This window comes from Panthera onca, chromosome C2 (genome assembly GCF_046562875.1).
Source record: "Panthera onca isolate mPanOnc1 chromosome C2, mPanOnc1 haplotype 2, whole genome shotgun sequence".
Classification (NCBI taxonomy): domain Eukaryota; kingdom Metazoa; phylum Chordata; class Mammalia; order Carnivora; family Felidae; genus Panthera; species Panthera onca.
Genome location: NC_138347.1, coordinates 83,277,287 through 83,294,512, shown reverse-complemented (window position 1 = coordinate 83,294,512; position 17,226 = coordinate 83,277,287). Strand labels below are relative to the sequence as shown.

General features: G+C 43.3%; 1 protein-coding gene and 1 long non-coding RNA gene across 2 annotated transcripts in view; one reads left to right on the top strand and one right to left on the bottom strand.

Moving 5' to 3' along the window:
• The window catches only part of LOC132683447 (uncharacterized), a 47,387-nt gene that overhangs the window by 9,862 nt on the left and 20,299 nt on the right, over window positions 1–17,226 (bottom strand). The window lies entirely within an intron of this gene.
• Window positions 5,583–12,124, top strand: LOC132683442 (5-hydroxytryptamine receptor 3C-like). The gene is made up of 9 exons (XM_060639362.3): window positions 5,583–5,649; window positions 6,960–7,126; window positions 7,537–7,581; window positions 8,058–8,167; window positions 8,437–8,606; window positions 10,230–10,390; window positions 10,931–11,135; window positions 11,319–11,534; window positions 11,666–12,124. The coding sequence occupies exons 1-9, from the start codon at window positions 5,583–5,585 to the stop codon at window positions 11,893–11,895; spliced, it is 1,371 nt and encodes a 456-aa protein (XP_060495345.2). The 3' UTR covers window positions 11,896–12,124.

Genomic DNA, 17,226 nt, shown 5'->3' with positions numbered 1-17,226 from the left:
TTTTCAGATTTTAAAAAGGAAATATTTATGCACATACTGTATGGGGCAGGGGGCAGCACCCTGAAATCAAACACATTACTATTTCTGCAGTGAGATCTATGAATATTCATAGTAGGGAGCAGAAACAAAACCGTGGATAGACTCTCATCAGTCCAGGTCATCTTTTGCCACCAAATAATTTGTGAAAAATCATTTGGTTTTCAGAGTTCTTTAAGTTTTAGTACTGTGGTTTTGTATTATTATCCCCATTTTATAGATTCAAATAAAGGGGATAAAATAAATGAAGCAAATGAAGCACAGAGAGGTGAAGGGACAGCCACTGAGTGGGCTCCCAGTGTTCTGAGCTAGTTACATGAGAGTTCTGCGGGGCAGCTGACTCCAGACACTGGCCTCTCAGCTCCTGCCACACTGCCCTCCAAACTGAGGAAGAGGGGCACCTGGGTGGCTCAGTTAGTTGAGCATCTGACTCTTTTTTTTTTTTTTTTTTAATATTTATTTATTTTTTTTTAATATATGAAATTTACTGTCAAATTGGTTTCCATACAACACCCAGTGCTCATCCCAAAAGGTGCCCTCCTCAATACCCATCACCCACCCTGCCCTCCCTCCCACCCCCCATCAACCCTCAGTTTGTTCTCAGTTTTTAACAGTCTCTTATGCTTTGGCTCTCTCCCACTCTAACCTCTTTTTTTTTTTTTTTCCTTCCCCTCCCCCATGGGTTTCTGTTACGTTTCTCAGGATCCACATAAGAGTGAAACCATATGGTATCTGTCTTTCTCTGTATGGCTTATTTCACTTAGCATCACACTCTCCAGTTCCATCCATGTTGCTACAAAAGGCCATATTTCATTTTTTCTCATTGCCACGTAGTATTCCATTGTGTATATAAACCACAATTTCTTTATCCATTCATCAGTTGATGGACATTTAGGCTCTTTCCATAATTTGGCTATTGTTGAGAGTGCTGCTATAAACATTGGGGTACAGGTGCCCCTATGCATCAGTACTCCTGTATCCCTTGGATAAATTCCTAGCAGTGTTATTGCTGGGTCATAGGGTAGGTCTATTTTTAATTTTCTGAGGAACCTCCACACTGCTTTCCAGAGCGGCTGCACCAATTTGCATTCCCACCAACAGGAGCATCTGACTCTTGATTTCGGTTCAGGTCATGATCCCAGGGTCATGGGATGGAGTCCCATGTCAGGCTAACACCTTAGGAGAATTAAAACAGAAAAAGCAAGGCCCTGATCAGGGTCCCAAAGACAAACTTTCTTTTACATTTCTTTTAACTCCCTCCCTCAGCCTTCCCCACTCCTCCTCTCTCCCCTCCACCCCCTCCACAGCCGGCCAAGTTCACTACTTGCACTTTTTCCACTCCTTTCTGTAGCATGCATTTCCCCAGATCTCACCTGGGAAATCCACCTTCCCTTTGTATTCTCTATGGATTTAGATTTTTGCTGCTGATACATATTCTATGAATTTTTTTGGATATCTACTCCTATGCCTTATTCCAGGATAGTCATCTCACCTGGAAACTCATCCTTGACTTTGCTAAACAGCCCATTTACCCAGCTTTTGCGAGGTTCTGAAATTATTTAAGATCAATTTGTGGCATTTTGGTTTTCCCACCCATCTTCATGGTACATATTATTCTGCTTATTTTCTTCACCTGCTTTCTAACACATAACTTTATGTTTTATTTGAATAGAAGATACACAATTTATTTTTTTTGAAATGTGAATTAGGAGGCTAGATCTCTTTTCAGCAAGAGAAGGCATGATATGGTGATTTTATCTTCTCCACAAGCAAAATATGAACACATGATATTAATACACAAACGATAATCATGAGGAACCTTAAAACCAGAACTCTCCCAGAAAATTTACAGATATGGTTTCTGCCTTTCTATTCCACCTATAACAGAATCCTATAGGCATGCTTAGTGCTAATGACTTTCCTCTTGTTATGGAGCAAACCACTGAAAGGCTTTGCAAGGTAACTTAGAAAAATTTAGGAAAATCTTTAGAAAAATCTGCTGAGAGGCAACTGCTCCTGCTTGGGCTATCTTGCATCTGATGGCTTGTGTCTGGATGATCACTCTTCACCTTGGCCATTCACCTGCAGTGCTACCTGTGGTTCTTCCACGCATTTGTGCTCACTCCCTTTTTCTCTAAACTATTAGAAGCAGTGTTTCTCCAACTTTTCTACATTTTCTCTTGGCTCCATATTAACCTGACATTAAAATTTATTATCTCCTTACTATCTTTGCTCTCTCTCCTCTTCCTTCAGGTCTACTCTAGGATGTGAAGTCACAGACTTCATTTCAAGCCCATCCTTTTCCTCCTCTCCAATTTCTGATCCTCCCTTTGGTAACCTCTCTTATTGGGTCACTCATTAGTACTGCTTCTTCCAAATGGCAAGTATGAAAATAGTATAGCAGAGAGACTTTGGAATCTGGCAACCTTGGGTTCTAATCTGACTGCATTACTTGTTGGATAAAACCTTATACAAGTGGCTTCACCCTTTATGTTTAAATTCCATTTGTGTTGCTGAGCTAACAGCACAGATGAAATTATTTTTAAAATATGGATTTAAAAATCATTTACAAGCTTACAGAAACTAGAAAACCAAATGTGACGCACCAGAGAACATCTATTTATCATGCAGACTGAGAGTGTGCAAAATCGACTTGTGGGTGAGAGGCAGTAGACATAAAGAATTACTGACTTTCTAGTTCAACCCACTCATTTTTTAGGTGAGAAAAATGAAGTGGAGGAAAAGGAACTGATAAGTGTGGGGTTGTCAGACTTTAAGAGAGCCCGGGATCAGAGCCTGAACCTGTCAAAGGGGTAGCCACAGGTGAATGCTTGTCCATGGGACTCTTCCTAGGTGCATTTCAGAGTCCCAGAACCTTCCTTCTCTTTTGCTTCAGGCATCATAGCCAGCCTGACCCCCAGCTAGTGACCCATTCTGCAGTTTGGATGTTTCAACTGCCTCTGTACTCCTGGATCCTTAGCTTTGGCCAATGGCCTCTGTGTGTGACTGCCATCCATCAGTGCTACAAAACAATGGTCCTCATTTTCCCCTTCCACCATTTAATTCTGCCCTTGCCAGGTTACAGCTATATTCCCAAACCCAATACACCAAGGTCCCAGATGAGTGGGACCATGCAGCATGATCCTACTTGGAATAAGTTAAGGAGAAAGTTATTGGTGTCTGTGACTTGCAAAGTTACAGCTCCTGTCCCCACTGTTTACCTCTGAATCCAAGCATTGTCTAGGCCTAGGGATTTCACTTGTGGGAAACTAGGGTCCCAATAATCCAGGCCATAAGACTTCCAAGCTATGGAGTAATAAAAAGAGCAAGGAAAAGAAAGAACAATGGAAACAAACCTGGGTTTGAATCTGGATTCTACCTATTTCTACCTGGGTGGACATTGAGCAAGATATTTTGACCTTTTGCACCTCAGTTTTCTAATCTGTAAAATGGGAGAAATTCCACTGACCTCATAAAGCAGTTGTGAGGATAAGAATACTAGGTGGCTCAGTTGGTTAAGCGTCCAACTCTTGATTTCGGCTCAGGTTATGATCTCACAGTTTGTGAAATCAAGCCCCGCATCAGGCCCTGTGCTGACAGCATGGAGCCTGCTTGGGATTCTCTCTCTCCCTCTCTCTCTCTCTGCCCCTTCCCCACTCGCACTCATGCTCTCTCTCTCAAAACAAATACATAAACATTAAAGAAAAAAAAAGAATACTGTAAGTAAAGTGCCTAACACCAGTGTAGGACACATGACACAAACTCAATAAATAGTCATTCTGGTTAGACCTTTATTGGAAACTTAGAGGGGGGCATTCAGAAATAAAAGGCTGGGCCCTGGCTCCAGCCCTCTGCATCCCACCTGCTACTTTCACCAACCCCCATCTCTACCATACCGCATCCAAGATGGAACCCACACCTTAGCTACACCATGGGAGCAGCAAGTAACTTCTCTGATATGGCCTCAGGATCCCCATTAGGTTCCCAACCACCTTTCTTACATCTGTCCAAGGCTTGTGTGTCTCTCTCCATCCATAGTGAACTGATGGGCCAGATATTTAACATTTATTGATTGCTAACTACTATATGCCACACACTGGGCAGAGTTGGGGAGTGTGGTGGGGAGAAGGACAAGATGTGCTTCCTGCTTTCCAGGAGGTTATAGAGCAGGAGAGGAGATGCCTTACTGCTTTATCTCTCCTGCCTCTATCATATCCACTTCCTAGAAGCCAAACCTACTTTTAAGTCAACCTATATATTTAGGTCCAGTTTTTCAGCCAACCTTGATAAAAGCAAGGTACACAATTGTCATCAGCTGCCTTTCATTAAGGCTTAAAGTTAACCCTCATTTCCTAGACCCAAGGTCTGGTAGCCCAGCCTACCTGTGGAACTAAGGTGTACTTGAAAGACCTTCACTCTTAGCCATTCCAGGAGCCCAGTGCCCCACAGGTGTGTCTATAGACACAGTAATACTTTGGTCCTACATGGCATAATGACCCAATCCTCTGGCCAAGTTTCTAAAACAGGGAAGAAATGCCTTACAGAGCTAGTGGGGCTGAAGCACTGCAGATATTTCAAACCTTAGACAGAAAATATCTCTCTCCTGTGCTTTTCTACTTTGGGCCCCTTGGTCATTCCTGTCTTCCTCAGCACTTTCTATTTAGGGCTGTCATGATCTTCCATCTAAACAAAGTTTCTTTTGTACTCTAGGTCTGATCCTTTCCCCTTTCTGCAAGAAAAAAAATTTCCAAGTCTTTCTGGAAATGTAACTAAGATACTTAATATAACAATGTTCCAATTTATTCATTCGGTCCAATTGTGTTTTCTATAGAGATGTCACATAAGACATAATATTGATACATGCCATTAATATTGATGTTATTGGAGATTACTAGTTTATGATAATGTATAACACTACTGACAACACAAAGACATTAAAAAGGGTTATGCTACCTTAATTTTATAACTTCTATTATCATGAAATCAATGCACAAAGTAAAAAATGTATAGAAAACTTGGTTTAGGTAAAATGAATCAGAAAGGCAGAGAGATTGAAAGGAGAAAGTCTAGTTAGGGGCTGTTGGAAAAATATAGACCACAGATGATGAGGGCATGAACAGAGCTTTATGATTTGATGCGTGCAGTTACCTCTAATGAATACATAACCAAATCACTATATATTGTCACCTTTCCAAATCTGCAAATTCCCTGGCCTTAAAAGAATTTAATTCTTACTTCCCCAGCCCACACCCTCTCATTAAGGCAAGTTATTTTGTTATTGATCTCAGCACAGAGCTGTCAAACAGGTGCTTCGCCCTTAGTCTTGGCTTACCTTCCCCCCTGCCTGGAGCCCGGAAGGCATACCTGCACAAGGGCAAAACAGGACACTCTGCTGTGACCTCTCTGGCCACAGCCTCTCACGAGGGAGTGGTCACCTGCCATACACATTATTCAAAACCAGGAACCAAGGTGTGGTCTGAGCTCCTTTAAGCTCAAGGGTTTGGGGGCTCCTGGTGAGTCCCCAGAGAAGAGTCCAGAAGAGGAGAATGGAAGGGGGGTGGCCTGCTGGGGGGGGATTCCTCCTCTACCTCACTGTCAACCTTCTGCTTCCAGGTAAGATGGGACAACAAGAGAAGACCAGAGTGGTTCTGAAGGACATCTAGAAACTTCTCTGCAGCACTTGGAGGACATTCAGAATTAACATGTTAAATATTTCTTCCCTAATATCTGTGTCTTGAGTGTATGTATTTGTGTGTGTGTGTGTGTGTGTGTGTGTGTGTGTGTGTGTGTTTGGGTATATCAGATAGGAAGACATTTTGCTGATCAGTATACACTGACTTCTCTATTCCTGTCTGCATAGGGATCTGCCAAACTGTCCCACTTCACCACCTTCCAATTACACCTTTTCACCCACTTCCGATGCCCCTCCCCCTACACCCTCATCCCACTCTTCCTGTCTTCTTCCCTTGACATAGTATCTGTGAGAAGGGTAGCCACTGATTTTAAATATGTCATCAAGGAGTAGGTAAAACACTGAGGGAAGGTAGGAATCAATCTGAGGTAGGAGTAATTTGCTTCCATGAGGGAATATTTGTTCCTAGCCTGGATATACCTTAAATATTATGAAAAGAGATGGAGTTGTAGAGGAGCAAGCAGAGCAAAAGATCACACAAAGCTGGAAATGGGGCTAAGATTCTGCTCAGGTACTACCAAGATGGCTCCCTGGTCATGGCCAAAACACAACACCTACACAGGCCTCACTATACTATTGGCATATGGTACAAGCTCAGTGATATTGCCTAGTTATCCCAATGCTGGAAATAAAACCCAAGATATCTGAGGTCACTAAATCTGAGAAGGAAAAATAAATGCATAGCACCAAGGTACATACCCATTCAGAATACCTACTACATGTTATCCATATCTACCTAGGAAGTACATTTGTTTACTTCCCTTATTATTTTTTTTTTTCTTTGACAAATCAGTTCTTGTCTTCAGTAAACAGAAGTCCCTGAGAATGAGGAAAATACATTATAGCAGACTTCTAAGTGACCCAGATGACAAGTGTTAGGACAGTGCTGAGAGGTGCTACTAGGTAGACCCAAGAAGCCTGTGACATACATTTGAGGACTTGTTGAAGTGAGACCAAGTTTGCATATAGATTTGGGCAGATTTTGCATGAGGATGAAACAATAGGAATGAAAATAGAGCCCTGACTCAGCTTACCACACCAACTTCCACCATTTGCCTACTTGACCAGCCCATCCTCTCTGGCCTGGCAGGAAGGGCTTTGGCCTTGGGAAATCTTGGCCCAGGGAGGAGGGCTCACCATTCCTCCCAGTATGTCACCTGTTTTCTCTCTGCAGAGAGACTTCAGCCCTGGCAATAGAGGCTCTCTCTTATAGGGTCTCTGCTCACTACAGGAAAAGGTGACACTTTCACCATCAATTGCTCAGGCTTTGACCAGCATGGGGTGGATCCTGCTGCCTTCCAAGCAGTGTTTGACAGAAAGGCCTTCCGTCCAGTCGTCAATGACAGCATCCCCACTCGTGTCAACATCTCCTTCACCCTGTCTGCCATCCTGGAAGTGGTGAGACATGGTCCCCACTTTCCATAGATTCTAATAAGGAACAAGGATTCTTTGCCCTGTCAACCCAACATTGTACTTGCCCAGTGGTGAACATTCAGTCCTCTGAATGGATTCTGTACAAATTAGAGGATTTTCCTATGGGATGGGGAGACATAAAGAATAATGCTACAGTAATATTTTTTCAGGATTTGTTCTTGAGCCCTGTCCTTTCTAGAATGCTCCAGAAAAAAAGAGCGGTCTATCAATTAAAACTGAATTGTCCCTAGCTATGAGGGGAGACAAGTAAGGAAAAGACAGTCCAGCATCTAGAACTATGCCTGGCCCAATAAATTACTAAATATACGAATATGAGGTGGGCATAGGTCAAGTCTTTTTGTACTAACAACCCTGGATGGGAATTTCTTTACCAGAATGCACAGCTCCAGCTTCTGACGTCATTCCTGTGGATGAATTTGGTAAGGCAGCCTCAACTATCTCCCTCCCAGTTCCATTTATAAGTGTAAATTTGAGGAGTGACTCAAAGGTTTCCTAGTCCAAACCTCTACTCAATGTATAAATCTTTCTGTGACCAAATAACTCCATCTAGAACTGGACTGGCCTTGGGGACAGAAATCTCTCTAGGTAGCTTATGAAGGTGGAAATGGTGACACAAGAAAATGGCCAAATGGTTACAGGCCAGTATATTGGTGTGCTCCTGGGACCAAGGAATTTTAGCCTATATTTAAGGTCTGCCTGGAAAAAAGGCCACTAAAGGGGACTTTACCAGTGACACTTGGCTATATGAAGAGGGGGGATACAGGCTGTGGTCATTAGGGACACAAGTGGGAGAAAGAGGATCAGAGCTCAAGGAAGAACAGGAGGGGCAGGAGAGGCTGATTGCATAAGCTCTGCCATTGCTCACCTGTTTCCTGGCTCACTGCCCTGGCTACAGATGTGGGACAATGCCTTCATCAGCTGGAACCCAGAAGAGTGTGCCAGCATCAATAAACTCACTGTATCAGCTGAAAACCTGTGGCTCCCAGACATCTTCATTGTGGAATCGTGCGTATCTGGGCTGGGGAAAGCCAGTAGGAAGCCCATCTGCAAAAAAAAGCCTAGGGGCAGTGCAAGGCACAGGGACATCAAAAGAGTCAGATGGGGCACCATGTCAATTAATTGACTCCCACAAAACACTATGAGGAGTACAAGAGACAAGATAGAGTGACAGTAGAGAAAGAACCCAACTGGAGAGCATAGGAGAGGAAGACTTGTGAAGGGAAACAAAACTAATGAAAGCACCACAGCACCCTCTCCCTCCCTCTCACAAGCAGCATGGATGTGGATCGAGCACCTCCAGGTCTCACTGTATTCGTCAGCAGTGAAGGTCAAATGACCTACGACCGGCCAGTGCGGGTGACCAGCATCTGTAATCTAGACATCTTCTACTTCCCTTTCGACCAACAGAACTGCACCTTCACCTTCAGCTCCTTCCTCTATACAGGTGAGCAAGACATGTGTTGGTAGTTATTCAAGATTTGGGGAAGATATTTAAGTGGTATAGGTATGATTAGAGAAGGTTTTAGATCAGTGTTTCTCAACTGTGGCCACCCACTAAACCTTTTTAAAAATACCAATGACTATGCATCATTCCAGAGATTCCAATTTAATTGTTCCAGGTGGGGCGCAGGTACTGTTAGTTCTTATATGTCATCAGCTGATGTTAATGTGCAGACAGGATTAAGAATTACTGCTTTAGGGGTGCCTGGTGGTTCAGTCAGCTAAATGTCTGACTTTGGCTCAAGTCATGACCTCATGGTTCATGAGTTCAAGCCCCATACCGGGCTCTGTGTTGACAACCTGCTTCAGATTTTGTGTCTCCCTCTCTCTGTCCCTCCCCCGCTCGACTCTGTGTCTCTCTTAAAAACAAATAAACATTCAAAAAATTAAAAAAAAAGAATTACTGCTTTAATTCCTCAATGAAGTTTATAAAAAAGAACTACAGAGGTGCCTCGCTGGCTGAGTCAGAAGAGCATGCAAGTCTTGATCTCCAAATTGTGAGTTCAAGCCCCACGTTGGGTGTAGAGATTACTAAAAAAAAATAATAATAAACTTAAGGGGTGCCTGGGTAGCTCGGTTAAGCATCCAAATTCAGCTCAGTTCATGATCTCATGGTTCATGGGTTCAAGCCCTGCGTCAGGCTCTGTGCTGACAGCTTGGAGGCTGGAGCCTGCTTAGGATTCTGTGTCTCCCTCTCTCTCTGCCCCTCCCCTGCTCACGCTCTGCTTCTCTCCCTGTCTCTCAAAATAAATAAACATTAAAAACTAAAAGTAAAAAAAAAGAATTACTGCTTGATATCTTGGATGGCCCTTGTGCCAAATGAGGTTCATCTGACCCTGAGCTACTGCACCTCCACAATTTTTAGCTGAAACCTTTTATTTTTTTATTTTTTAAAAATGTTTATTTCTTTACTTTGAGTGAGAGAGAGAGCAAGAGCACACACAAGTGGGGGAAGGGCAGAGAGAGGGAGAGAGAGTCTTAAGCAGGCTCCACACTGTCAGTGCAGAGCCTGACGAGGGGGGAGATCATGACCTGAGCCGAAATCAAGGGTCAGACCCTAACCAACTGAGCCACCCAGGCACCCGTAGCTAAAACCTTTTAATTTTGATAGCTAACACACTTTACCAGTAAACACATTGAATGCCACCAGGTGTCATGTGGCAGATTTAGATAAATTAATCATTATAATGGGCATGCATGTAATTATAAAAAGGTTGAGCTGTTCATGTTTGATTCCACCAAAACAACATCATAAAACTAGGGAATGGAGAAGGGAAATAGGAATGACTGCAGAAGTTCTTGACTCATGTTTGAGTCATACCCAACATTCCCATAACAACTTTGACTCATTCTTGTTTTCAACCAAAAAGAAAAAAAAAATCAATGCTGCAGCCTACACACCCATGAACTGTGGTCCTGTAATCCATTTTTGAGAAAACTTGGATGCCTTACCTTAAAGGAACAGAGAGGAAAATTTGTTGAAGAAGCTCAATAGGGGAGGAATTGAGTCTGGGGGCAGGAAGCTGGGAGAACTTCTGGACCAAACTGCCTTTGGCCTCCCTTGCAGTGGACAGCATGCTACTGGGCATGGACAAGGAAGTGTGGGAGATAACAGATACATCTCGCAACCTCATCCAGACCCAGGGAGAGTGGGAGCTCCTGGGCATCAACAAAGCCACCCCAAAGATGTTGGTGGGCAGCAACCTATATGACCAGATCATGTTCTATGTAAGTCCAGGGGCCCCTGTTTGACTTCTGATCCCAGTTGCTCTTTGATTTTCCTCTTAATCTAAGGCACTTTAGAATGTAAAAAAGAATTTCCGGGGGGTTAAGCACCTATTCCCCACTCCACCCTTTATCCTAACTGCCCTGAAGAATGATCCCCAGGCCCCCCCTCCCCACCCACCCCCCCCCCCCCCGCCTCTTCCCATCACCTCTTTCCCCTCCCCACCCTGCAGAGAGGAGGCTGGGCTTGGCTGTAACAAGCTCTACTGCTCAGAATGGAGCAGCCACCTCTGTGATGGTCCAAAGGGCCCTACTTGTCCCTAGATGTCTACAATTGTTGTGTTCCCAGCAGGTTGGACATATTTACAAGTGAAAATTAGACAACAAAGTGGGTACTTCTGTACAGGGCACAATTAAATGCATGTGGTACCTAAAGTGATCCTCCCACAGCCAGCCTCAACACATCAGCAAGGATTAGATAGTCAAATATACAAGTCGAGCTCTCAGTTTATTTGCCACATTCTCCACAAATCCTCCCTGCAGGTGGCCATCAGGCGCAGGCCCAGCCTCTACATCATAAACCTTCTGGTGCCCAGTGGCTTTCTGGTTGCCATTGATGCCCTCAGCTTCTACCTGCCGGCAGAAAGTGAGACTCGTGCCCCATTCAAGATAACACTTCTGCTGGGCTACAACGTCTTCCTGCTCATGATGAATGACTTACTCCCTGCAACTGGCACCCCTCTCATCAGTATGGTCCCTCCCACTTTCCAGGGAAGCAAAGGCAGCAGGGCACAGGGAGGGAAACAGGAGAACCGCTGCCTCTCCACTTAAGGAGGGAAGGGGTTCTGAGGAAAGATTGGATTTGGAGAGTATTAAGACAAGTGTAGAAAAGAATCTGCCCTAGTTTACTTAGAATTTGCTTTGTCCTAAGGTGTCTACTTTGCCCTGTGTCTGTCCCTGATGGTGATCAGCCTGCTAGAAACCATCTTCATCATCCACCTGTCGCACATGGCTACCACACAGCCCCCACCTATGCCTTGGTGGCTCCACTCTCTGCTCCTCAACTGTGCAAGCCCAAGGAAGTGCTGCACCACTGCACCTGGGAAGGGAAATAAGGGCCTCGGCCTCACCCTCACCCACCTGCACGGTAAGGGGAGTCAGCACCGCCTACACTTTCTCTTCCCACACCTCCACTCTTTTACTCTTTCTTTCCTCCCTGTCTCCCTTGCTCCCCAGGTGAACTCCATGGCCCATGGCTGGGTCTCTGTCTCTCTGTAGGTATGAAGAAGCCCGTGGAGTTAGTGGAGAAGGTGCCAGGTGCCAGAGGGACAGGGTTAAATGGGTGTCCTGGGTCAACAAGGGCTCAACAGGAAGATGAGGCTCAGAAGCAGCACTTGGTCGACCTGTGGGTGCAGTTCAGCCACATGATGGACACCCTGCTCTTCCGCCTCTACCTGCTCTTCACGGCCACCTCCATCATCACAGTCATCGTCCTCTGGAACACCTAGGCAGGCATTCATATCCACTTGTCCCTGCAAACCACAGCCTGGAGTTTCTCTTGGTCTTAGAGCCAGCCAGTCCTGGGCCCCATTCCTGATCTTAGCCACTTAACCCCAGTGACTACCATGTCCCCATCTATACTCCCCAAACTCCAACACAACTGTACCAAGCAGGTTCAGAATAGCCCCAAACAATTTCCTGATTTCTCATATGTCATTCCTACACACTTTAAGAGTTCCTTAGCCACACATAACTTCTGACTCTCTTATCAATGGAGCTGAGGGTCAGCAGAGTCTCTCCTTGATTGATTGTCCCCCAAACGCAACTTTTCAGGAAGCACTGGCTCCTTAGTACATTTGTAATAGGTCCACAAACACTGGGACGTAGAGTCCTCTTGCAGAGGACTTGATAGTTCACTTAAACAGCTGTAATCTGATTTGATTTGAAGACACTTTCAGAATTTTAAAAGAACGAAAAGGTCAAGTCTCATTTGTAAAAAGTTACTATAAAATATTTACAACAGGAAAATGTTTCTTGTATCAACTACTTTCACTTCACTTGCCTTCTCTCTCATTCCTGAAATTGCTCTTTGAAATAAATTATATATTGTGTCCTTTTTCCCCCCTCTGAATTCACAAAATCAAAGAGGGCCTTCTGAAAACATATGTTTGGAGGAGGGCTGGGAAGACTAAGGGTTCAGGTTAGGAGCGCCTGGGTAGCTAGTTGGTTAAGTGTCTGACTCTTCATTTTTGCTCAGGTCATGAACTCACAGTTTGTGGAATAGAGCTGTGGGGTATGGAGACTGCTTAAACCTTCCTTCTGCCTCTCTCTCTCTCTCTCAAAACAAAACAAAACAAAACAAAACAAAACAGAACAAAAAAACCCCAAGGGGGTTGTTCAAGTTAAATCAATTATCCTATAGCCACATAATTAGTTGCTTTGTAGCCATTTAAAGTAAGAATGTAGATCTATGTTCATACCATAGAAACAGGACCATGATATATAAAGTGGGAAAAACAAGTTATTACACATAATTTCTGTTAAAAAAAAAAAAAAAAAGGAGGGCTGGAGAGAAGGGCAGAGAAAAAGGTATGGATGGCTAGAGACCAAAACATAAGCAAACTTTGTCTTGGATTAGGGAATTAGAAGTGTTTACTATTTTCTTTTATATCTTCATTTGTGTTTCCTTTTAAGTTTATTTATTTTGAAAGAGTGTGTGCATGCACTCACATGAATGAGTGGAGGAGGGGAAATGATAGGGAGAGAGAGAGAATCCCAAGCAGGCTCCATGCTGTCAGTGCGAAGTCCAATGTGGGGCTCAAACTCAGGAACTGAGAGATCATGGCCTGAGGCAAAGTCAGACGCTTAACTGAGTTACCCAGGTACCCTTTCATCTGTGTTTTCTTAATTGTTTTCAATGAGCACATATTATTTCTACTATCCAAAAAAGCCCCAATTTAAAAAAAAAATTTAATGTTTACTTATTTTTAAGAGAGAAAGAGACAGAACATGAGCGGGGGGTGGTGGGGGGCGGGGAGAAAGAGAGGGACACAGAATACGAAGCAGGCTCCAGGCTCTGAGCTGTCGGTGCAGAGCCGGACGCGGGGCTTAAACCCACTAACTGTGAGATCATGACCTGACCTGAAGTCAGACACTTAGCCGACTGAGACACCAGGCACTCCAAGCCCCTATTTTCTTAAGTGCTCCTTACTAATAGTACTTCACACCTTCATAGGCAGATATGATCCTGGAGAAGATTCTAACAGCTGGCCCTGAGGAGAGACAGAAATTGAAGATGGAGGCAAAAGAATACCAAAGACATATTTCTGAATTATATTCCAATTAGGTGAAGACATTTCAGAGATTTATTTACATTTCTGCCTCCCCTAAGAGAATGTGTCTTCGTGAAAGTCAGGTATAGTGTCTCATTCATTTTTTTAACTCAGTATCAGGCATTATGCCTGACATACCACAGGTGCTTAACATAGACTTGCTGAATGATTAAATGTATGAGTGAATGCCAGCCAACCAAGAATTAGTATTTTACTACCTCTAGGTGTAATCTCTTTATCCCATCCTGGTATATTTTATTTTTCCATATCTAACGTGGGAAATAAGCTACCCATTGTTAGGCATCAGCTATCTTTGGGTTCTTAGAGACATTAATTAGAGGCACCGGCAGAAACATTTCTGGTGGCAGATTCTCTTGTGTTTCCTTCTTTCCATTACTTCGAACATATTTCTCACTCAGAAACTTTCCTTGACTTTTGTCAATAATGTAAAATGGAGAGTGTCTTCCACATCTTTGAGGAATTTCCAATTTCTTAAGATGACTTTTGCATCATTTTTTTTTCCTTTCCCATATCCACATTGTATTCCTTTAGATGTCATTTTGCAATGTTCTTCCACCTCACAGAAATGCGACTTTAGTTTTCAGTGGCAAGACCATTATGATTGACAATATCCTTTGCAAAAGAACATCCTGTTTGTATGTTAGAGTTGAGGCGAGGCTTGTGGTCTAAAACACGACCTAAAAATGAAGCAAAATATTTTAAGCCAGTACTAGCCTAGACATGTCATCAGGAACGTTAGGAGTATTTCACAATTTCAGATGGGGTGCTTCTGGTTTCTGACATCCTTTCTCCCACTTAAGATATATACAAACAGCAGCCTTTATGATAATACCTTTATTTCATTTTCCTCCAGTTTCTATTGTAAACCTCTGTTAAGAGTATGCATTGGATGGGGCGCCTGAGGGGCTTAGTCAGTTGAGCTTCCGACTTTGGCTCAGGTCATGATCTCGCCATCCGTGAGTTTGAGCCCCGCATCAGGCTCTGTGCTGACAGCTCAGAGCCTGGAGCCTGTTTCAGATTCTGTGTCTCCCTCTTCTCTCTGACCCTCCCCCGTTCATGCTCTGTCTCTCTCTGTCTCAAAAATAAATAAACGTTAAAAAAAAAAAAAGAGTATGCATTGGAAATGTATGAACGGTGTGTAAAAAACAGACCATTGGCCCTAGATTACTACTCACCTCCAATGTTTGATTATGCTTCTAACTTCTCAGATTATCATTTCTACTAGCTTCCCACTCTCTCCTTTCATTAGCAGTTTCTAGGGGTATCCTCACAAACTTCTCACATCTCAGTGTTTATCTTCTTCTTTCTTTCTTTTTTTTTTTTAATGTTTATTTATTTTTGAGAGACAGAGAGAGCCAGAGCTCAAGCAAGGGAGGGGCAGAGAGAGAGGGAGACACAGAATCCGAAGCAGGCTCCGGGCTCTGAGCTGTCAGCCCAGAGCCCGACACAGGGCTCGAACCCACGGACCTTGAGATCATGACCTGAGCGGAAGTCGAATGCTCAACTGCCTGAGCCACCCAGGTGCCCCTTATTTGTTTTTTAACTCAAGCATAGCTGACACACTCGGTTACACTAGTTTCAGGTGTGCCACATAGTGATTTGACACCTCTACACATTATGCTACGCTCACCACTAGTGTAGCTACCATCTGGAACCAGACAACACTGTTGAAATACTGTATTCCCTACGCTGTGCCTTTCATCCCTGTGACTTAGTCATTCCACCCTGAAGGCTGTGCCTTCCACTCCCCATCACCCATTTTGCCCATTCCCCCATGCCTACCCCCTTTGGCAACCAGCAGTTTGTTCCCTGTATTTATGTGAATATCTTCTTCTCATTGTTTGTTGGCTGTTTGTGTTTCCTCTTCTATAAAGTGTCAATTTATGTCTTTAGTCGATTTTTCTGATAGGGTATTTTTTGTCACTGCTATGCATTTATAGGTATGTTTTGTATATTTTCTACTATTTTTTTCAGTTATATATGTGTTGCAAAGATATTTTCCCAGTTTATGATTTGACTTTTCACATTTAGTGCCCTTTATTGAAAATAAGTTTAAGATTTTTTAAATTGCTGAATTTATCACTTTTCCTTTATGTTTGTGATTTTAGGGTCTTATTTTAAGAAATCCTTCCTCATCCAAAGTTTTAAATCCTTAAAAATGCAGAGAAACTGGATTGCTCATATGTTGTGGGCAGGAATGTAAAATGGTTCTGCCACTCTGAAAATGAGTATTGCAATTTCTTTAAAAACTATACATGCAAATACCTTACAGTCTAGCAATTGTACTTCTGAGTATTCCACAAGACTTATGTTCACACAAAAACCTGTAGACAAATGTTTAAAACAGCTTTATATGTAATAGACAAATAATCGTAAACAATTCTGTGAAGAAATAGGTATTTGGTCTCTGGTCCCAGTTCCTGGCACAGAGTTTATAAATCCCTTGCAATTTCCTAACTAACAGGAGCATCTCTCTAATAAGGTGACTCTTGGTGGCCTCTTGGGTAGCTTCAGGATGGGGACTGGTCATCAGGAAGACCCAGCCATGATTAGAAGCTTGGAACTCTCAGCCCCAATTCCCATCCTTTAGGGAGGGGAAAGGGACTGGAGATTGAGTTAAATTGATCATGCCTACATGATGAAGCCTCCCTAAAAAGTCCTTAAACTATGGGATTTGGAGAGCTTCCAGATTGGTGACACATCTACATGCTGGAATTCTACAGGGACAGAATCTCCTGCCCTTACGACCCTTCCAGATCTCACCCTGTGTACCTTTTCCTCTGGCTGTTCATCTGTATCCTTTATTGCATCCCTTTCAGACTGTAAAGAGAAGTAAATGTTTCCATGAGTTCTGTGAGCTGTTATAGCAAATTATTGAATCTGAGGAGGGGGCTATAGGAATCCCCAATTTATTGTCGGTCAGAAGTACAGGAGGCCCTGACTTGCGATTGGCACCTGAAGTGGGGGTCAGTCTTGTGGGAATGAGCCCTCAATCCAAGGGGTGTGCACTAACTCTGGGCAGTTAATGTCAGAATTACTCGGTGTGAGGAAAAAGCCGACAATTTGGTGTCAGAAGTGCTATGAGTAAAGTAGAAATAAGTGTTTTCCCTTAAAACTCAAAGTCCTTCAACAAGTGAGTGGTTGAACAAACTGTGGGACATTCCTACCATAGAATACCAGTGGGAAGTAAAGAGGAGTGCATAATGATACCCATCACAATCTGGGCGGATCTCCAGAGAATTACATTGAGTGAAAAAAAGCCAGTCCCAAAAGATTTATACTGTGCAATTTGATTTCTATAAAATTCTTGAAATGACAAAATTATAGAAATGGAGAACAAATTCATGGTTGCCAGTTAGCGGGGTAGGGGGACATAGGGAGGGAGGAAGGTGGTTGTGGCTATAAAAGGACAACATAAGGGGAAGCCTGGGTGGCCAGTCGGTTAAGTGTCTGACTCTTGATTTCAGCTCAAGTCATGATCTTACA